This window comes from Sceloporus undulatus, chromosome 9 (genome assembly GCF_019175285.1).
Source record: "Sceloporus undulatus isolate JIND9_A2432 ecotype Alabama chromosome 9, SceUnd_v1.1, whole genome shotgun sequence".
Taxonomy (NCBI): Eukaryota; Metazoa; Chordata; class Lepidosauria; order Squamata; family Phrynosomatidae; genus Sceloporus; species Sceloporus undulatus.
This window is the reverse complement of record NC_056530.1, coordinates 20305670-20326578: the sequence shown is the minus strand read 5'-3', so window position 1 is coordinate 20326578 and position 20909 is coordinate 20305670. Positions and strand designations below refer to the sequence as shown.

General features: G+C 46.6%; 1 protein-coding gene across 4 annotated transcripts; it reads left to right on the top strand.

The window, feature by feature from the left end:
• The first annotated feature begins 1567 nt into the window (after positions 1 to 1567).
• Positions 1568 to 15414, top strand: CCDC9 (coiled-coil domain containing 9). Of its 4 annotated transcripts, none has more exons than XM_042440778.1 (14): positions 1568 to 1794; positions 3176 to 3280; positions 4805 to 4963; positions 8008 to 8298; positions 8753 to 8836; positions 9033 to 9209; positions 10004 to 10206; positions 11165 to 11211; positions 11419 to 11551; positions 11778 to 11871; positions 11955 to 12378; positions 12786 to 12956; positions 13052 to 13113; positions 14547 to 15413. In XM_042440778.1, exons 1-14 carry the CDS (start codon positions 1792 to 1794, stop codon positions 14562 to 14564), a joined length of 1971 nt encoding a protein of 656 aa, XP_042296712.1. In that variant the 5' UTR covers positions 1568 to 1791; the 3' UTR covers positions 14565 to 15413. The 4 variants fall into 4 exon arrangements, with proteins under 4 accessions (XP_042296712.1, XP_042296711.1, XP_042296713.1 ...); XM_042440777.1 differs by having other exon boundaries at positions 9030 to 9209; XM_042440779.1 differs by lacking the exon at positions 13052 to 13113 and having other exon boundaries at positions 9030 to 9209; positions 14547 to 15414.
• Positions 15415 to 20909: the final 5495 nt, after the last annotated feature.

Below are 20909 nucleotides of genomic sequence, written 5' to 3'. Positions count from 1 at the left end.
GAAGAGCCCTCAAGATACCATGGACAGCCAAAAAGACTACAAATGGGTCCTTGATCAGATCAAGTCAAATTGTCCCTGGAAGCCAGGAGAGCAACTGAGTTGCCCTGCTTGGCCACTATGAGAAGTCATGATATTGGAAAAGACAGTTGCTAGGAAAGGTGGAGGGAGGTAGAGAGGAAGACCACATACCAGATGGTTGGACTCAACCAGAAAGGCCATGGGCTTGATCCAGTGGACCTGAGCAAAGCAGTGGAGGACAGACATTTTTGGAGAGGTCCAGTCCATAGGGTCACCATGAGTCGAGGTCCACTCCAAGGCAGTTAACAAGCCTGCTCCCCAAATGCGCCTCTTGCTTCCTCCTGGCCATCCAATGCTGCCATCTAGTGATGCCAGGGAGTCAAAAGCAGCCTGAGATGCTCTGGATAAGATCTGCGAGAGGCAATGGAAAGGGCGGGTGACAGATGTTCTCTATTCCGGACATATCTTACATTTCAACCTTCTTCCAGGAGGAATTTCAAAATGTGATCCATTTTGATCATGGGTCAGAAGCAGCCATTTACATTTACATTAGTGTTTGTCTTTGTTCGATGCCTGACATTTGACGGTGCCGTGTCCTCCTTTGTGGTTTGGATGTCTGGTCACCTGGGATGGGGTGACCCTGGGGAAACCTGGGGTAAGGGTGCCTCCAAGGGCAGGGAAGAATTGTTGCTTCGTACAAATGCCTCCCTCCCCACCATTCTTCATAGCCTCCTGGAGAGAAAACTGCTGCACAATTTGCCCCAAACAATGTCCCTGTGGAGGAGGCCAAGAAGCCCAGGGAGTTTCGAAAGCTTGCAAGGTTATATTGCACATTTCAGTTGGCCAATAAAGGTGTCACTGTTGGTGGATTTTGTTTCGATTACTAAATGGCCAACACAGCCACCCTGCATGTTTTCTGGGTGGTGAGATATACGACATTGTAGCTTGCAACAGGGGAACCATGGAAAGTAGCCTCTGGGTTGGGACTTCAACCAAAGTGAAACAATTTCGTCTTCTCTTAATTTGGACTGGATTTGCAGTTTTACAGCCACATCACCAAATGTTCTGATGCAAAAACATGGAGACTTCTTGAGGAATCTATTGTTCTCTGCTATAAAGAGGCCTGTGACCTCATTGGAATGAGACATGTGGATTGCAAAAGAGGGTCCCTGTTGAGATGCAAATGGACTTTCAATTACCAGGACTTTGACAATCTCCCAGAGAGGGGGCTGCTGCAAAAGATACCTCCCCATCTTTACTAAGGACTGGACTAAATTCCAATTGCAAACAAAAAATCCATCAGTGATACCTTTTATTGGCCAAACGAAATGCATAATATACTTGTTGCAAGCTAGTCACTCCACCCAGCTCTTAAAGCATTTCCAGAGATACAGCAAACGTCACAATGTTGCTGCAAAATACAGGCGTTTGAGCAGCAGTGGTGTCTCAACCAGTCCGCACCACACCTAGTGACGCCACTTGACCCTGCCTCCTCCTCCCTCCTCCTCCTCTGCTGGAAGGAAGCGGAAATAGAGCCCACGTGGTCAGAGGGAGGGAGGGCAGGAGGAAGGTGGTGGGGAGACTTGGCTTGCTTGCTTGCTTTGCAGGGCAGGGGCCAGGGAAAGGCTTTGGCAACCGGGAGCTGGGCCATCGGCTAGTGCTAACAGAGCGCTCTCCTCTGGTCCCTTTCGCCTTGGCTGCTGCAAGGAAAGGAGATCGTGCCTCCTCTGCTGCGCATGACGCACTGAGCCTGCTTCCAGTCCTTCTGCAAAGATGGTAGGAGGAGGAGGAGGAGGGGGCCTGGAGGGGCATCGCAGGGGGCATCGGGGGCAAGGAGGAGGGATTGCCCCTGCCCCTGGGCCCTCTCCTCCTTGCCCTCTCCTCCTCTGATGCAAGGGTCCTTCTGGGGCAGAGGGCCACCCCCTGACCCTAGGGCTATAAACCCTACTGCAGAGTTTTCTTGGCCAGATTGGTTCAGGGAGGTTGGCCATGGCCATCTCTTGGGCTGAGTATCCCTTCAAGTCGTATCAGACTCATGGTGACCCTACTCTAGGGTTCCTTGGCCAGCTTGGCCATTGAGGGGGCTAGCCTGCCTTGCTATCCCTTGAGGCTGAGAGAGCGTTCCAGAATGTTCAGAGGGGTTGGCCCTGCTGGCCATTTCTTGAGGCTGAGAGAGTGTCCCACATTGGTTCAGAGGGGATTGGCCCTAACTGGCCCTCCTTGAGGTTGAGAGGTGTCCCACATTGGTTCAAGGGGGATTGGCCCTACTTGGCCATCCCTTGAGGCTGAGAGAGTGTACCACATTGGTTCAAAGGGAATTGGCCCTACAGTACTTGGACATCCCTTGGGGTTGAGAGAGTGTCCTCCATTGGTTCAGAGGGGATTGGCTCTACTTGGCCATCCCTTGAGGTGAGAGTGTCCCACATTGGTTCAAGAGGGGATTGCCCTATCTTGCCATCCCTTGAGGTTGAGAGAGTGTCCCACATTGGTTCGAGGGGATTGGCCCTATCTTGCCCCTTGAGGTTGAGAGAGTGTCCCACATTGGTTCAAGAGGGGATTGGCTCTACCTGGACATCCCTGGAGGGGTGTTTGGGTTGGGATTTTGGGATGTTTTGGGTCTGCCCTCTTCTCCCAGGCCCAGGTGTCCAGATGGACTCACTGCCAAGGAAGAAGAAGGGGGGGGGGAGATGGGGGGCACGACCCAATCAAAGCCAAACAAAACACTCCTAGTTATGTCAGTGCATTGCATGCTTCTGAGTCATGCTCCAAAAGGAGGACATTTTGGAATGCCTCCTGGAGAGAAGGTTGAAATGGACTTGTCCTGAGGAAGGAGGACACATCTGGTCACACTGGACCAGAGGTTATAACTGCCAAGGAAGTCAAGGCACTGCCTCTTCCAACTCTATGATTCTATTCTATTCTATAAATGTAGGCCATTACCAAATAAAAACTAGTTGTGCTCAAAAAGGAGGACATTTTGGCATTTCTCCTGGATGGATGAAATGTAGGAGATATCTGCGAAAGGTTTAAATATAGGAGATGTCTGGGAAAAGGAGGACATCTGGTCACCCTGTCTAGGCCACACCAAGGCAGGCCTTGTGTGGAAGGCAGGAGGGATGTTGCTATTGGTTTACTTTCTCCCTTCTTGCCTTGGCAGTCAGCCTCTTTGGACTTGAAGTCAAAGGAGGAGAAGGACGCGGAGCTGGACAAGAGGATTGAGGCCCTGCGACGCAAGAACCAAGCCTTGATCAAGCGCTACCAGGTGAGTAGGATGTGGATAGGAAACCTGGACAGACACATTTGATCTTGCATTATAGGTTGCGTCAATGCTGCAGAGCGAGTGCAGATCCACACTGCTTCAGCTGCCATGGGATGCTGGGATCTAGGGTTTTGCGAGCTATTTCACCTTCCATGGTGGAGACCTCTGAGGCCACAGCAAACTACAAATCCTGGGATTTCATAGTACAGAGCCATGGCAGTGAAAGCGGTGTCCAAACTGCATGAACTTTGCAAGGATGAGGGAGGGAGGGTTTAAGGCAAAGGGATGGGATTTGGGACCAGACTGGGCTTCAAAGCCAGTGAATCAGGATGTGCTTAGTTTGCATATGTGTGTGTGTGTTTGTGTGTGTGTCCATCTGTTGGGGGTGGGAGGAGGAGTGCATGCAACGAAGATGAGACTCCTTAAGCTAATTAGCTTGGCACACTGACAGGCACGTCCACAAGTGCCCTGGCCAAAGGGCAGCTGGCACTGGGCTGACAGTGACCTGGATCCTCCAGAGGAAGGGGCTTGGACTCTGGCATGGGAGGGATGGGTGGCCCAGCTTTACCCAAAAGTTGTGGCTAGGGAGGTCTCTCCCCCCCCGAAATGATCAGGCAAAATTGGACCACCAAGACGTCTATATGGCTGAGCTCCCCAGTCATTGTCAATCAGAATTTTAGGAAATGATCAAGCACTAAGTAATACAGGGGCCCTCCACATTCGCTGGGGTTAGTAGTGCAGGACCCCCATGAAAGTGGAAAAAAGTGCAAATAAATACAACAACCTGAGAGAACACCTCTCTAGGTATCTATTGGTCCTCCAGCTCAACTCTGTGGCCAATATCTGCCAGAAGTTGACTATAGAATTGCACTGGAGAACCTACAAATGCTCAGAGAAGTGTTTTCTCTATGAATCTTGTAAGTCCTCCAGTGTGACATTATGGTCAGCTTCTGGCAGAGCCATGCTGGAGGACCTAGAGATTCCTAGAAAGAATGTGTTCATCAAATCTGCATTTAATCAAATCTATAGTTAATCAGATCTGCAAATAATCAAATCTGCAAACGTGGAGGGCCAACTGTACAATGGTTGTTTGAAGTCATTTCTGACTTATGGCAACCCTATCACAGCGTTTTCTGGAGCTAAGAGTGTGTGACCTATCCAAAGTCACCCAATGGGTTTCCATAGCTGAGCAGGGAACTGAACTCTGATCTCCAGAATCGTAGTCCAACACTTAAACCACTACACCATACTGAAATACAGTAGTCCACTGTTATCCATGGTTTTGTTGTCTGAAGTTTCAGTTACCCACAATCAATTGCAGTCTAAAAAATATTACTGGTGTAAGGTTCAGTACTATCTGTGGTTGCAGGCATCCACTGGGGATCTTGGAACGTATCCCCCGTGGATAAGGGTGGACTACTTTATTAAGTAGTATTAAGTATACAGAAACCAAGAGATCACAAGTCTGGCTTTGGGATTTCTATGGGAGAGGAGCAAGATATGATTAATTCCTCTTTCTCACCCCAGGAGATTGAAGAAGACCGGAAGAAAGCTGAGCAAGAAGGTATTGCTGTGACTGGCGGGCGAAGATCCCGGTCTGATGAAGGAGATGCCTTCATCCCAGAGAGGAGGCGAGGAGAGCTGGATTCCTCCACCCTAACGGTCCAGGTCTTGCTATCTCCAGAGGTGAGGAGCCATAGAAGTGCATGTGTGTTTGTGGTGGAGGGAAAGTAGGTGTTTGTCTATTCTGTGACCACAATTTGGAGGCTGTTCGTAAGTCAGCCTAGTGTCCACTGGCCATAGGACAAGTGCATGTTTCTTGTTGGTGTGGGGTGAAGAGTCTTGAGTGGTCAAGAGTCTTAGGATCTTCTGGACCACAAGAGCAGTTCTCTGTGCATAATTTGCAAGATGCTTGGCAGGAAAACAATGGCCCAGATGTGTTCTGGCTTAAACACTGTTGCTGATGCTGTTCTGGTAGATGTGCCTTTGCATTTGTGTAAGCTGGGGCTGAAGATAGGGTCTTGGTAAGGTGAGGTCAACACATGTGTTACTACATATGGATTTTAATAAATTTTGGAGTGTGTGTGGAATTCACTTTGACCCCAACCTGAACTCCTAGGGGCACCACCATTTCTCCAAAGCAGAGATGTCATGTAGGCAACTTGCTAAGGAGAGGGCAGGAGCCCTAGAGAAAAGGATTGGAAATTCCCCACAGGAAGTTTGGGTGTTGCTAGACGAGAAAAAACATCTCCTCCAAAACCAGTACAATACAGGCTGTTTGTTTTCAGCCTCACACTTAATGGCCCAGTGATTAAATCACTGGCCATCTATTCATCAGTTTGCCTTCCTTGATTGTGTTCAGATCCAAGTGCATTGGCTCAGTCTATTCTTCACCTTGGTTTAACAAAAGCCCAGGTCTTCATACCCTTTGTCTTGGCTGAAGTTAAGCCATCAAGTTCATAGCCAGGGGCTACACATTGTCTATATAAGCCTCACCAGTGTGCTACATTCAGAATACAGCCTGGCTTCTTCATGTCAGACTGAACTCTGATTCTAGCTCCCTTGGCCATTTCAGCGGCCATCTCCTCTCATCATCTATATCCACATCTGGTTCCTGGAGAAGCCTTTGGAAATGAGTATCTCCCTAGATTTGCCTCTCTCAACACTCTCCCGATTTCCCTCCTTTACTTTCATTAGGAATTGTGTGTGTGCGTGCCCCTTTTTGCTGTGTTTGTTTTTCCCTTTTGAATAAATATTTGGACTTAATTTTAGCAGTCTGTCTCAGCGTCGTCTCTCAAGGGATTCTTGTGGATCTCTCATAGACATCTTGGGACCCGATCTCAGAAGGGGGTTGTTAGGACCCTACCTCTCAGCAATTGAGCTAAATTCAGAAATTCCCCATATTAGATCCTTCCTAACACATGTGCTGGAACCATGCCATTTCAGAACATATATGGGCCAGAATACCCTCTGGGCTGGGACTTGCAGACATAGTTTTGCAGTAGCTTGGGTCTTTCTTGGAGGGATGAGTTCAGAAGGTGGTGCTGGGGGATTCCTGTTTGAAGTCTTGGCTATTGGCCAGTTCTGTCCTGTTTCTCATCTGATTTAATATTTACACGAAACTGCTGGGTGAGGTGGAATGGAAATTTGAGGTTTGGTGCCACCGATATGCTGATGTCTCTCAACTCTGTTTCTCCTTTACACCCAAATCTGAGGAATCTGTTCTAGATCTCTAACCCATGTGTGTTGTTAACAATGGACTGGATGGGGTCAAATTCATTAAAACTTAATCCAGACAAGGCAGAGTTATTTTTGCACAATTGAAAGGCAGATCGTAGAACAGGGATTCAATCTGTCCAGGGATCCAACACTCCCCTGAAGACATATGCTTGTAGTTTGGAGGTACTCTTAGATTCCACCCTGACCTTAGATTTCCAGATGTTGCCAGGGGTTGGGAGAGTATTTGCACAATTGAAATCACTGGGTCAACAGGATTTGTTTCTTGAGCTGGTTTGCGGCTCCAGTCTCACATGTCGTAAATACATCTTGTTTGGATTACTGGAATACATTCTACACAAGGTGGCCTTTGGAAAGAATTCAGGAATTTCAGCTAGCTCTATGACTGTGTTGACTGAGGCTAGTTGCAGGTATCATATAATTTGTTCTTGTTATGTGCCTCGAAGTCAGCTGAGTTACTGAGTTAAAGTGACCATATTGTAAGGTTTTCATTCCAAGTTTTATTCAGAGGACATTTGCCATGGCCTTTCTGATTCTTGATGGAGAGTGGGCTGGATCAGTTGTTATATATGTTATGTGTGAATTACATAACTACTGTCTCATTCTAATATCCTACTTCGTGATAGTTGTTTTGATTTCAAGTCATTTCCGACTTGGGTTTTCTTGGCAAGATTTGTTCAGAGGGGGTTTGCTTTGCCTCCATCGGAGGCTAAGAGAGTGTGACTTGCCTAAGGTCACCTGTGGGTTTCCATGACTGAGTGGAGATTTGAACCCTGGCCTCAGGTCATAGTCCAATGCCCAAACCGCTACACTACACCGGCTCACACTTCATGGTGGATCTTATATTAAATGTTCTTCCGATTTTTTTAAAAAAAGCATTATACAGTGGTACCTCGGGATACGAAATACCCAGGTTACGAAATTTTCGGGATACGAAAAAATCCCATTGGAAATCATTGTTCCGGGTTACGAATGTTTTTTCGGGTTACGAATAAAATTTTTGGTGCTTTTTTCGGCTTTTTCGCACGAAACGCGGCTTTTCCCCATTAGCGCCTATGGCAATTCGGCTTACGAAGGCTTTTCGGGTTACGAAAGCGGCCGCGGAACGAATTACTTTCGTAACCCGAGGCACTACTGTACACAGAAATCATGTGTGTTAATGATGGGCCGTGATCCATTGCTAAGTCTCAAATGTGGGATATAAATGGATGCTATATTTCAATGAAGTTGACTTTTGCTGTCTCTCCCATTTACACTCGAGGTTTTATTGTCACTTTTTCAACTACAGCAGTGCAGCAAAACCTGTCCAGCCAGAATTGGAGAGAGAGCCCTTTGCATTTTTCAAGATCTTGCTCTTTCAGTTCTAATAGCTCCACTCCTAACTGAAACCAAATCTTTATTAAAGATTCTGAGAAAACAAGATTTTGCCTTATCATTTCATTTAACTGTAGAATACTGTTCTAAAAATCCATAACCTTTTGTCCTTCTCCTAGGAAAAGCGTGTGGTTAGCAATGAGAGAAGGCACTCTGCTTCCACCAAGGCCTCCCGCAGCGCTTCCCAAGGCCGTGGTTCCTTCCGTGGGGCTCCCTATCCGGGCAGCCGCTCCCCACGAGGGGAATGTCTCCCTGATCAGCCTGTTTGGAAAGAGGGTGGCACAGCTGACCCGGGGGCTGGCAAGCGAGGCCGAGGAGGAGGAGGAGGAAGAGGAGGAGGACGTGGACAGAGATCCCGGGGAGGACAAGGGGGCCCTGCAGGAGAGCCTGTCCCTGACAGAAGATCCAAGGTGAGAGGTCCACAAATGCTAAGGAATGGCTAATAAACCAAAGGTGGTCCTTTTAAAAAGGAAGGTTCTTTATTTTTAGGAATTGCCTGGAGTACTTTTTCAAAGATTTAATCCATGCATTTAGTATTTTTCAGTGTTTTCAACTTGGGGGCCCTGTTGGGTTGACAGGTGATACTGAAATGCCATAAATCACGGATGTGTAATATTTGGCTCAGAGGCCGCATATGGCTTTCCAAGGTTTTTCTGTGGCCTTCAGCTCCCTCCAGACTCCACAGAGTAACTTTTTTGTGATCCCACCAATGTGGAAGCCTCCAGGAGTGGGAATTCATCTTTGAAATAGGATGTTGGGCTCCTCAGTACTGTGTGTGTAGTACTGCAGTTGATCACCTTGGGAATCAGTCAGTCAGTCAGTCAATCAATCAATCAATCACAAGCACCTTCTCTCCACATTCAGGAGTGGGAGGAGCGCCGGAGGCAGAACATTGAGAAGATGAATGAGGAGATGGAGAAGATCGCCGAATACGAGCGCAGTCAGCGTGTGAGTGTCAGAAGGCTTCAATGGAATCTGGGAGGGAGGATTCAGGATGCACAGGAGCTGCTGAGGGGTGGGATCCCTGCCCTGGCCCCTATGGGCTGAGATCTGACCCATTTCCCAAGTCCCCTGTTTCTCGTGCCCTGCTCTGTGTTTCCCTCACCAAATTTGGGCTGCAGCTGCTGACCGCTTTTCTTAGCAGGATGGAGCACAAGAGAAGAATCCTGTCCGCAACTTCCTAGACGATCCACGACGCAGCGGCACCTTTGCAGAGTCAGACCGACGGGAAGGGAGCCGGCGTCACATGCGAAACTGGGGAGGACCGGATTTTGACAAGGTCAAGACTGGCATGGAGCAGGGCAAAGAGAGGCCCTCTCCGGTACGTTTCTGTATGTGTGGATTGTGAGTGAACGTAAGAGGCTTCAGATGACTTGGAAAGCCATTCGTTGTCTCTTTCATACTACACAATTCTAGCTGTTTGATTCCACTGCCACAGCTCCTTCCTATGGAATCTTGGGATTTGTGGTTTGAGAAGGCCCTAGAGCTATCTGGCAGATAATTGCAAACACCTCAAAAAACTCCCTACATATCCCAGGATTCCATAGGGAGGAGCCATAGCAGTTAAAATGAAATCCTAAGATGAGCTCCTGCATTAGAGGCTCAGATGTTAGAATTTACAATGATGAAACCACGTTGCTGATGTGATGCACCACTGTGCTAGTGAATTGTGATGGTACACAATAGTGAACTGCACAAGATGTCCTGCTGTGCCATGCGGTCATCTGTTGCACACAGGGACATGTTGAGCAATGCGACACTGCTGGCTCTGCTTATGCTGTGATCCCAATGGCAAAGTTATGTTGCTGCTCCCTTCTTATGGATACGAATATTTCTCTGTGCAACTTTATGCATTTGTAAGTCAGTTTATGATGACATAACTTTCCAACACGTTGCCAGTCATAGGGCTAGAATTGTCTAGTGGGAAATAAATAGCAGTGGATTGCAACAAAAGAACGAAGACTTGGAGCAAAGCGATCAGCAGCAGGGCATCCCCACCCCCACCCCAATTCTCAGATATGTACCTCTTGTGGTTTCTGTGACTGCACTTCCCATCTGTAGCTGGTAGATGCCTGCCTTTCTCCACCTTTGAGCCTCCCTACTTTTTCCCACCAGGGTCGCGGAAGCTCCCGACGCAGAGGGGGACCATCACCCCCAGCATCCCTGGACATGACGCTCTCCATGACAGGCCGGGAGCGTGCGGAATATATTCGTTGGAAGCAAGAGAGAGAACAGATTGACCAGGAGAGGCTGGCACGGCATCGGCAGCCTACGGGCGAGTGGCGTCGGGAATGGGATGCAGAGAAGATGGATGCAGCGTAAGTGCAAGGAACATACTATATGTATGTGAGGAGGGAGAGCTCTCCAGTTGGATGTGATGAGACGTGTGATATGCTGGAGAGGAGTGAGGTTAAAATAGGGAGAGGTAAACTATTATGGTTGTGGAGTGTGTCAGTGGCAGTTGGTGGCTCCCATGTCAGTGGGACAGTAAATCCATTCCAGGGTTTGGGCAGTTCCCAAAGGAGCTATACAGAGTTCTGAGTCTATATGGTCGATAAGGTTCTGCACTGGGAATAGCTCCTTTGGAGATCAGCCCAAAATCATGGGGGAGCCTCTAGTTCTTATGGGTTTGAGGTAGGGCAGGGTGTGTGTGTGTGTGTACTCAATTGAACACAGAGGCCTAAATCCTATCTTCAGTACTGAATAGAGTAGATTCACTGAATCAAATTGGTTTATTGATGTGTTCATTCATCATTCAACACTACTATTCAACAAAACTATTCACTATGTGCTATATATTAAAACAGTTAAAAACATACCCCTGAAAAGGATAAAAGACATCTTAAAAGTAGTTCAGTAAAAACATAAAAACAACACAGCTTTTTCTTTAACAAAGTTTGGTTCCAAAAGTCTGCCTGAATAATAATACAAAAAAGTATTTGCATGACGAAGAGAAGAATAGCAAGAAGGGTCCATTCTGGCCTTCTGGGGAAAGGTATTCCAGAGTCCTGGAGCAGCCACCAAGAAGACCCTATCTTATATCCTCACCTTTGAAGGTGGTGGGACTGAGAGATGGGTGTATATTATGTGGGGTGTAGTTGTGTATATGACTGAACTGGTTTGTGTACTTGGAGGGGTATAGGTGACAGCTGTGTATGTGTGTACTGATGGATCATGGAGGTTGCTGAGCTCGTCTTGAAATGTGAGAAAATCTGTGTGTATGTGTGGGAAGAGGTTTTGCTGTAATATTATTCTCATTTCTCTTATCTCTTCCAGGTTTAAAGAAGGTAGCAAGCCTGGAGGCTCAGTAGGTGGTAAGCATGGTAAGGAACCTCCTTAGGATCTCATTTGTGGTTCCCAACTTTTGGTCCTTCCAATGTTTTGGATTTCCACTCCCATAATTCCTGACTGTTGGAAACATTGGCTGGGGCTTCTGGGAGCCACTACATTAGAGGGAGACTTGAAAGCCTTGCGCCAAATAGTGTTTTGGGACATCCCAGCTGCATTCCCTTGTCCTTTGTCTCTTACAGGCGAGTCCAAGCGTCCCCCCAAACTGCCCACATTTGGTGAGTTTCTGTCTGAGCAGCAACCAGATCGGCGCAGGAGGGGCAGAGGAAGAAGCCGTGGGCACCAACGGAACAGCGCTCCTTCCAAGCCCTACAGGTGAGCTAGACCCTGGCAGGTCTCTGTGGACAACACTGGCTGAAACCTGCCTTGGGGGGTGGGGGGTGAGTGGGTTGTATTTTTAGCTCATGAGTTCTGATGTGGGGGGCAAATAAGGGGCAGAGAAAGAGGCCACGGGCTGGCCCCTCTTCTTTACCTGTTTCTGGGATTGGAGGACAGAGGGTCTGTTCTGACCCTGAGGCCGATTTGTGTTTCCTCTGTGCAGTATGCATGACAATCGCTGGGAGAAGGAGGAGCCGGATCAAGCCCCACCACCAGCACCAGTGGAAGAAAAGTCAGCCATTGACACTGTGCAGCAGGTGAGGGTCTCCTGCTTTTTTGGAACAAAAGCCTGAGATATCCCTTTCTCTTACCTGTACTCATTGTTGGCCTTATCCTGCAGGCAGAGACACCTGCCTCTTCTCACACTCTTCCAGAAGAGGAAGAGGTGGAAGGGGAAGAAGAGGATCAGTGGGAAGATGTCAGTGGTGGGGAGGAGGAGGAAGAGCAGGACGGGGATGAAGCTGGAAGCAATGACAGCCAAGGCTCTGCTGCAGAGGATGAGAAGGAGAAAGAACAGCCATCACTGCCTCCTTCCACCAGCTCCTCCCATCCCCCTGGAAGGAATGGGCAGCTGTCTCTAGCCATGCCTCCACCTCAAGAGGAGACTCCAAACACAGAAGGAAAGCCCCTGACTCCATTTTCACCAGCGGAGGGATACCACCCTGTTTCTGACTGGGGTGAAGAGATGGAGCTGAGTTCACCCCGCGCAGATCTTAGCAAGAGTCCTCTGTCTGTGTCCCAAGAGGGGCCTTCTCCCAGTGCTGGTAAAGTGCAAATGAGTGGGCAGACAGCGCCAGGTGGGTGGTGGGTATGTGGGTGAGCTGTGGGTCCAGATGTGGAATAGACTGCTGGCTTATTACATTTGTTTGGGCCTGGTGTCTGCAAGCCTGTCTCCTCCGTACTTTCTCCCTAGATTCTGCTGTGCTCCAGAACTACAGCTGGGAAGGTTGTGTGTGTCAGTGGACAGTGGATTCAAAACAGGGCATATATTTAGGGGAGGTGTGGGTTTGAATCCCTTCTCAGTTATGGTGTTTGTTTAGGCTCAGTGTCTATTGGCCTGCTTGCCTCTGTCTATGAGTAAGTTTTCTCAAGATTCTGCTGCTCTCCCAAACTGCAACTCCCGCAATTCCCCTGGGAATTAAGTGTTATCATTCTCCTTCCCTTCCTGCAGGGATGAGTTCCCCCAATCCTCCGGCTGGTTCAGGATCCTTACAGTTATCCATGGAGGTGTCAGAAAGGGAGGCATCTCCTGCACCCAGAGACCCAGAGGCAGAGATGAGCAAGAAAATAGACATACCCAATCCTGACAGGGAGCCTATGCAGGAGGAAGCTGGCAATCAAGGTGGTGATGGCAGGGTACAAGGGGTTTGGCAAGCAGTTAAACTAGGCTACTGGCCCTTCTTTACTTCATTTCTGATACCCTTTCTGTCTTCCTAGGGGCTGCAGCAGAGACCTCAGCTCCTGCGCCCACCATGGTGGAGATCACTGACTTCCAGCGGGTGCGCTTCTCTAAGCTGTCACCCAACCACCCTTAGTGGCGGTGGTGCCAGCCATCTCCCCTCTGCATCACTCTTGGCTTTCTGCCCCTCTGCTGACTCTCCTGTGCCCACCTGTTGTCCAGCTCTCCTTCCTTTCTCTCTCCTAGAATCCTGCATGCCACAGCCTTTTCTCCTCCTCCTTTTTCGCCTTCTGTGAATCTGCTGTGGCTCAAGGCACTGGCCTGTTTTCTCTCTTTCTCTGTATCCCAGCCATCCAGCATGTGCTTGTGCATCTCTCTGTTTCTGTCCTGGAAGGTAGAGGTGACTTGTGCTTTGTCAGATCAGTGCTTGCTTTCTGTGGCTTCTTTTGCATGTACAAGAGTGCACGGAAGATCATTTTGCTCTGGATGCGTTTTTGTTTTTTCCACAATTTCCTTTTCCTGAAAGGGCTTCCATCTCCTCTTTGAGGAAGCTGGGCCTATCAGCCTGCCTACTGGATGCAGCTGCCCACACTCAAGGGCTATTGATACCATGCACACTTTGCAGTTTTAGGGTGGGTGAAGGCCCCCAACTGTCTGCTTAACAACCCCTGAATATACTTGATCCCCCTTTTTCCTTCATCCCCCCCCACATACTATGCTGTTGGAATGGGGGGCAATGCTGCTCTCTGCTGGCACACTGGGAGACCGCAGGGCAGATGCTTCTCTGATTCTACCAGCAGCTGCCCAAACCTTTTGAACTGGGAGGTTGCTGGATAGTGGGTAGCACTGGGAGTGCTGTTGGGCACCCCGCCTCTTGACAAAAATGCATGTGCCTGCTACGCCAAAGGTTTGCTCTGCAAAATGTTCTTATTAAAAGTCTCTCCTTCCTATTCATAAAATATTCAGCAGGTCTTTATTGAACAGTAGTAGCTCATAGCTGATTTTTAATTTTGTTCTTGAGGAAGTGTTACATCCTTTGACATTCCCCATAATCAAAACAAGCAACAGATGTCCTTACAATTGAAGCACTTGTAAATTTTAATTTAGACTAAGTTCATGTTGGAAATTTATTTATCTTGTATTTGAAGCATGTCATGCTACGATTATGGTAGAAGAGGCTCTGAAAACAGCAAACTTAACACCAAAGGTAGTTCCTGCTTGCTGTTTTAAAGTCTAAGAAACTAAGACATGGGAAGAAAGAGGTGAAGAGGGAGGAAGAAATGTAAGGCACAACACAAAAGGAAAGGCTGTGAGGAGGGAAGATGAAAACAAAATGGATAAATGAAAACAAAATGGATAATTCATTGGAAGCTAAAGCTGTTCCCCAAAGAGGTGGATTTTTAAGTTTGTTGTTTCTACTACAATGTTTTGACTGTGATGGCAAAGTATCATAGTTGACAGTCCCGCATGCTTGCTTTCTGTTGCTTCTTCCCACTTTGTGATTGTGTGTCTCTCTCTTCCCTACCTCACCAGGAGCAGCAGGAGGACTGAAGCACAGAAAGGCATTTCCTAACAGCTTCCCTTGACCAGGGTGGCCAGGAAGGAGACTGTTGTGAGGCGGATTCTCTCTCCTTGATGCTGCTGGACACAGTGGTGACCCTGCCCTACCGCATTCGATTTGCCTGTGTTGCTCTCATGCTCGAGCTCCGAAGTTAAGAGGAGGGGCAACCTTTTCTCAGCACGCTGTAGCTTGCAAAGTCATCCTTTAGTACAGTGAACACTAAATTCATGTGCAATGAAGACTGTGGCCCCTGCATGTGATTTTTTTCTGACTCTGTTCTGTCTCGGGGGGCACACTTGTGCATGTTGGAAGGGGAATCTTGTTGCCCCCTGCAATCGCCTAGCTCTCTGATCCATTGTGCGTCCACCTACCGTTCCTTTCTTTGACGTTTCCCAGAGAGGGGCGATCTGAGGGAATGCCCACATTGCCCCTCCACACTTTGAGGAGGAAAAAAACCCCCTGATATTTATCTGTCTGGTCTCCTCTGCCCCATCGGTTGCTGCTTTTTCCCCCGGGGGTGGGTAGGAATTGGCTGCTCTATATCATGTACATTGGGACCTTGTTATCCACTGGGGTTTGGTTCCAAGATCCCCCGTGGATAACAAAATCCATGTATGCTCAAGTCCCACTAAATATAATGACATAGCAAAATGGTGTCCCTTATAAAAAATGGAAAATCAAGGTAAATTTACACTTTTTTGGAACATTTTCAAACCGTGGATGCTTGAATCTGTGTATAAAAAATCAGTGTATAAGAAGGGCCAACTGTATAAAGGAAAAAATTGTAATAATAAAGTAATTTTGGTGGCCAGTTGCCTCCCGAACTCTTTAAAAGTGGACAGCTACAAAAGTGGGAAGAGTGGGCATGGAGGTAGGTGCGTGTGTCTGTTTTCAAATGTACTTCAGTTATTGAAGTAGATGTGCTCCTGGGCATTTCGCCTTGAATGGAAAATTTGGCACTGGGGCAGAAATGGAAAAAGGATAGGCTCCTGCACCACAAAAAAAGAAAAGCACACTTGTTCATCATGTTTCAGAAAACATTTTATTCAAAACTAATAATATGCACATATGAAGTGAAACACTCAGATTCGGTAAGCCTTTAAAACCACCTAGAGACCATCCGAAGGCTTCTCCCCAAATGCATCCAAGAATGCCTTTTTTTCACGCTTGTTATCATTCAATTTTGGTGCACAAGCTTCTGGATCTCTCTCTATATAACATGTTAGTTAGGGATAGCTGATGAGGGGAGCTTATCTGTTCTTCCCTTTTCTCTGTATTGCTGTCTATGAATGCTGAGTAAGGGATTTTGGAGGGAGTTGCTGCTTACGTTGCCTGTTGTAAGCAAGCACACATAGCTGCTATGGGATCGGCTACAGCAGCATCTTGCACTCTCCCAGGTCAGGCTTTCTTTATTGTGATGTTTACTGTACTTTTTACCTTTGACTCACAATCTCATATGCACAGTCGAAATGTATTTACATGCACATGGTTTCATGTGGTTAAAGTGAAATTTGGTAAAATGTGATGTAGTAAAGAAAAATTCATAAGAAATGTGTAAAAAAAAGGTTGGGGCTCTCCTTTCTCCTCCCACTGAGCTTCACTTCATTCACAAAAAACACGTTCTAAAGGGACACAGGCAAATGCCACAGCCCACTTCTCCAAAAAGCAGATGTTTGAGGAGCAGTGGTGTCACCTCCCCTTATGGCAGTGATTCCCAAATTCTAGTCCTCCAGATGTTTTGGACTTCACCTCCCAAAAGCCCCGATCATCTTGGCCAATGGTCTGCAATTTTGGGAGCTGAAGTCCAAAACACCCGGAAGAGCAGAGTTCAGGAATCACCCCCGTATCCCTTAGTGATGCCTCCGCTTGCAGCTTTTGCAGAAGAGTGGAAGAGGAGGAGGAGGAGGAGAGCTGTTTCCCTATAAAATATGAAAATATAAATATATAACTGAATGTACAAACACTGAACAAAATATTTTTATGCAAAGGGGGTCACAAGGATAAAAAGTTTGAGAACCACTGTCTTGCCCCATTACTACCTGGGCCCCATTCCCACTTACAGATAAATCTGTGTGCAATCCTAATCGATGGATCGATTCGACAGCGGAGGGTGGTTCCCACTACATTTGCCCTGATCACATTTCCCCCCCTTTAAAATGATCCACTTATGGTTCTCATTCACAAATGAATCAATTCAAAATGATTCGGGTCCATGTGAAGATTTGATTTATTGAATAAGAAACGAGTTAAATGGGTCTAGCGCATGCCCCCCTTCCCAGAATTGCTTCAGCGATTCGGATTAACCAGGGTCGTTTGAACTGATTCCAACCAATTCACAATCTGATTTAAAAGGTAGTGGGAATGAGGCCCTGATATCACTGCTGAAGCAACTTGGATTCTTTCTTTTCAGGGTGCCATCCATGCCTGCAGACCTCAGCCTTTGTGAATTGCTGTCCTCTCCCTTTCAAGCCTTTCCTGGCTCCCTTGCATGGAGGAATATATATATATGTAGATTTCTGTGTATTGTTTTTGCAGTAAGCACAGGTTTACTGTGAATGGGAGCAATAGGAAAGCAATGGAGGAGGGCCCCTTTCAGAGGTGGTTTTTTACAAGCAGCTGGAGGGGAAACGTGCCCCACTTAAGGTTTAAGATTTGCCTTTGCAAACCGAAGGCAGCCATTTATTGAATAACATGCCAATCCAGATATCCAGCTTTCAGACTGAGCATTCTAGCCCCGATGCAAATATACATCTTGCCATTTATAGCAATTTGGGGAAATCTATGCAGCAACAGCATACAAGAGCAGAGAGCAAATCGCAGGCGCACACTTGACATATTTTAGCCAATCGGGAAACAGTCATTAAGCTATCACAGAAAATTACTAAGTAAGCACCGAGTGAAAACTATTGTTGGACCTTTTCCTTACGTTTCCGATCGTTCTTGTTGCTAGCGGAAAGTGACAGTTTGTCGAGGGTAGGGTCAGACTCTTCTGGAAATGCTTAATCTGCCCCTTCCTTTGGATTCAGAAGAGCTTAACGTTGCTGCAGCTTTAAAAAGTTTCTGTGGCTGTGTATCTTCAATCATTTCATGGATGAAAGCAGGGACATGTGTGGCCAAGCAGCATCAGAGGATGGTCAAGATGGCAAATGTTATTCACAAGGAAGAACACACAAGCTAGGATAAGATGCAATTTGCTTTTGCTTGAACCTGCTGGGAAAAGCTACCCCCTTCGTTCCTCACTCACCACTGAGAAAACTGAATCTAAACTGCTTTTGCCCTTTAAACCCAGTTTGCAGCAACTGATGGAAGATGGGGACAAAGCGTAAAGTGAGATGAGGAGAAAGAAACTGGGATGTTTTAATAGTTGGAAAGGTGAGACAACAGAAAATTAATTGGGACTCTTGCTGCCAAACTGGGACAACTAGAGGTTAGGCCCCTGGACTACGTGACTCAAATACAGTTCTCCGAGTTCCCTTGCATACTTTGTAGAAATCAGATTTGTTGCCTGATGAAGAAATGTGCAGCTTCAAAAGTGTACATGGATTGTTGTGGCTTTTAGGTTGGGACTTCATAAAGCTGGGATACCCAATTTCCTTGGCTCTGAATCAGGGTATTGCCACAAGTTTGAATATGCCTTATGGGCAGCTTGGCAACTTCTGAATTTGTATCCCCCTCTTTTGTTTTTTGTTCCAGTTGCCATTCTTCATTGTGTGACCATTTCTATGGGGCCCTTCGGAGCTCACTTCGTCCACACTGGGACATTTTATTTTTGTTTGGCAGGGTGGTCCCCACCGTCATGGACAGATGATAGAGATGGACAGTGAAGAAAGTCAACAGGAAGAAGATGAACTGCTTTGAGACGTGGTGCTGGAGAAGAGTGACATCCATACTGTGGACATCCAAAAAGACAAAGAAGTGGGTCCTAGAACAAATCAAGCCAGAACTCTCCCTGAAAGCCAAAATGACAAAATTGAGGTTGTTGTACTTTGGCTACATCATGAGAAGTCACGACTCACTAGAAAAGATGCTAGGAAACGTGGAGGGCAATAGAAAGAGAAGAAGATCTCAGATGGCTAGACGCATTTAGGGAAGTCATGGGCATGAATCTGCAAGACCTGAGCAAAGCAGTGGAGGACAGGGGGTCTTGGAGCTGTCTTATCCGCAGGGTTGCCATGATCCAGGGCTGACTCAAGGGCATTTAACAACAGAACGGGGCTGGTGCTCAAAAAGCTACAAATCCCATGATTATATAGGCTGGGACCATGGCAGTTAAAGTGGTGTTGAACTACACTACGTCTACAGTGCACCCTCAGAATCACCTCTGCCACTTCCCTCAACAACTTCCTCTTCCTCAATGGCAATATTTAGCCAAAACAGTGGTCTCTTTCACTGCCTTCCTTTGTCCCTTCCTTTTGTTGTTGCTATGTGCCTACAAGCTGACTCTGATTTACGTCAACCCTGTCCTAGGGTTTCATTGCTAACATGGCTATGTCTCTCAATGCTATAATCAATAAGAGCTGACCAGTCCTTATGAAAGGGCTGTGGTTTCTTTTGTTCGTTGCAAAAATTGATGGTGTAGGAAAGCATAATATTTGTGAGGATCTCTGGATCTCTTGGACCTGTGTTCATTCCTGATCTATACTCTGTTCCAAGAATCTGCTTAAATCTAAGATCAAGGGTACAGCTGTAACAGAATGAACATATGTATGTTTGTGTGTGAACAGATGGATACATGTTCACTTTACAGAAGCTGTAAATGGAGCTTCCTGCAGACTACATGGAGGACAACCTGGAGGAAATTCTGAGGAAGAGATTACACATTTGGGTGGACATTTTGATGGAGAATGGATACCTTCCAACATTTCACAAATGAAAACTGGGACAAGTCAGCTGCAATGCAAAGATGATAATTCTTTTCAGCCAGCACTAGATCTTTACATTTTCACATTTTTCCAATCCCAGCTTCTTCTCACACTGAGAATTGAGAAATTAAGATTTTATTCTGCTGTCCATCATTTTCACGTAAAAATAAAGAGAAGAAGGTCCTGTCTTGTCACATGTTTTCCCTCCTACAATATTATAGTCATTGAGGAATAAGACTTTACAGTGTGATTAAAAAAAAGAGTATTATCTGTTATAGATCATCATTATTAGCTTGGAGTAATCTAGTATAAGTATGAAGACAATTATATAATGGAATCAGTGTCCTGGATACTCCAATAGATTCAAGTGCTCCTCCATTGGAGTAGCCAGGGCACTGATCCCACTATATAATTGTCTTCATAATCACTCCAAGCTAATAATGATGATATAACAGATAATATTTTTCCACCAAGGAAGACAGTTGTCGAAACGCATTTGGTTTTATCTATTTGTACATTGGTATATCACCTGGGACTTCTAGTTTCCAGTATCTTATGCCTATTGGCAAAACTGATATCTTACTGATTTTATCTGTATTTGTACATTTGTATGTAACCTGGGATTTCCAGTTTCCAGCAGTTTATGCCTATTGGCAAAAATGATCTTTCACATTATGGTTTTGCCATTACATTGTTTAATAAAAACTTATGGGAGTTGCAGCACCCGGTCCCATAGGAGAACTATTGACTGCTCCTCACTTACTTGTGCATTTGGAGGCCATTGTTAAATAAATTAAGGTTTCCTTTTGCAATCACTCAGTTTCCACATCTTTCCCTTCTCTTCCCTGGAAGCACCACATGCCATGAGTGTACCACTTGATTTTGGGGGTGTAGCAACGCCATGCCATTCACCAATTATTGTACATGGGGATGTGTGAAAGCCAGATTACATGCCACGGTTTTAGTCTGTGGCACAACTCTTACCCCCCTCTTCCATTATGATGCTTTGGGATAAGGCTTGGGAATAATTCCCCTTGACAAAAAGAGAAGTGCTGCAAACATATCACTTCTGAGATCTCCCTGCACTGTTCCACTATCTTCTGCTTGTCTGTGTCAAAAGGGTGCGGGCCTTGACTAGCACTTCTGCTGGGTTTACTGGTGAAAAAAAGACATATTTAGCAATTTTGCTCAAATCTTTGGTTCCTCTTTCTGCGTCTATCTCTCTTCAGTACTGGCGACACTGCGGACGGCACGGACCATCGCCCGGCTTTCTCAGTATACAAGGTGAGTGACTACAGATACTGTATGTGTGAATTGGCATATGTGTATGTGGTCTTTCTTCCCAATCCCAATGTTGTCTAGGGACCAGAAGAGGAGAGGCTGAAAGGGAGAACTGGGATAAGGGGAGTTGAATGGGGATTGGGATGGTCTTGGGATCAGCTGACAGATATTGGCCAGGAGAGATATTGTATA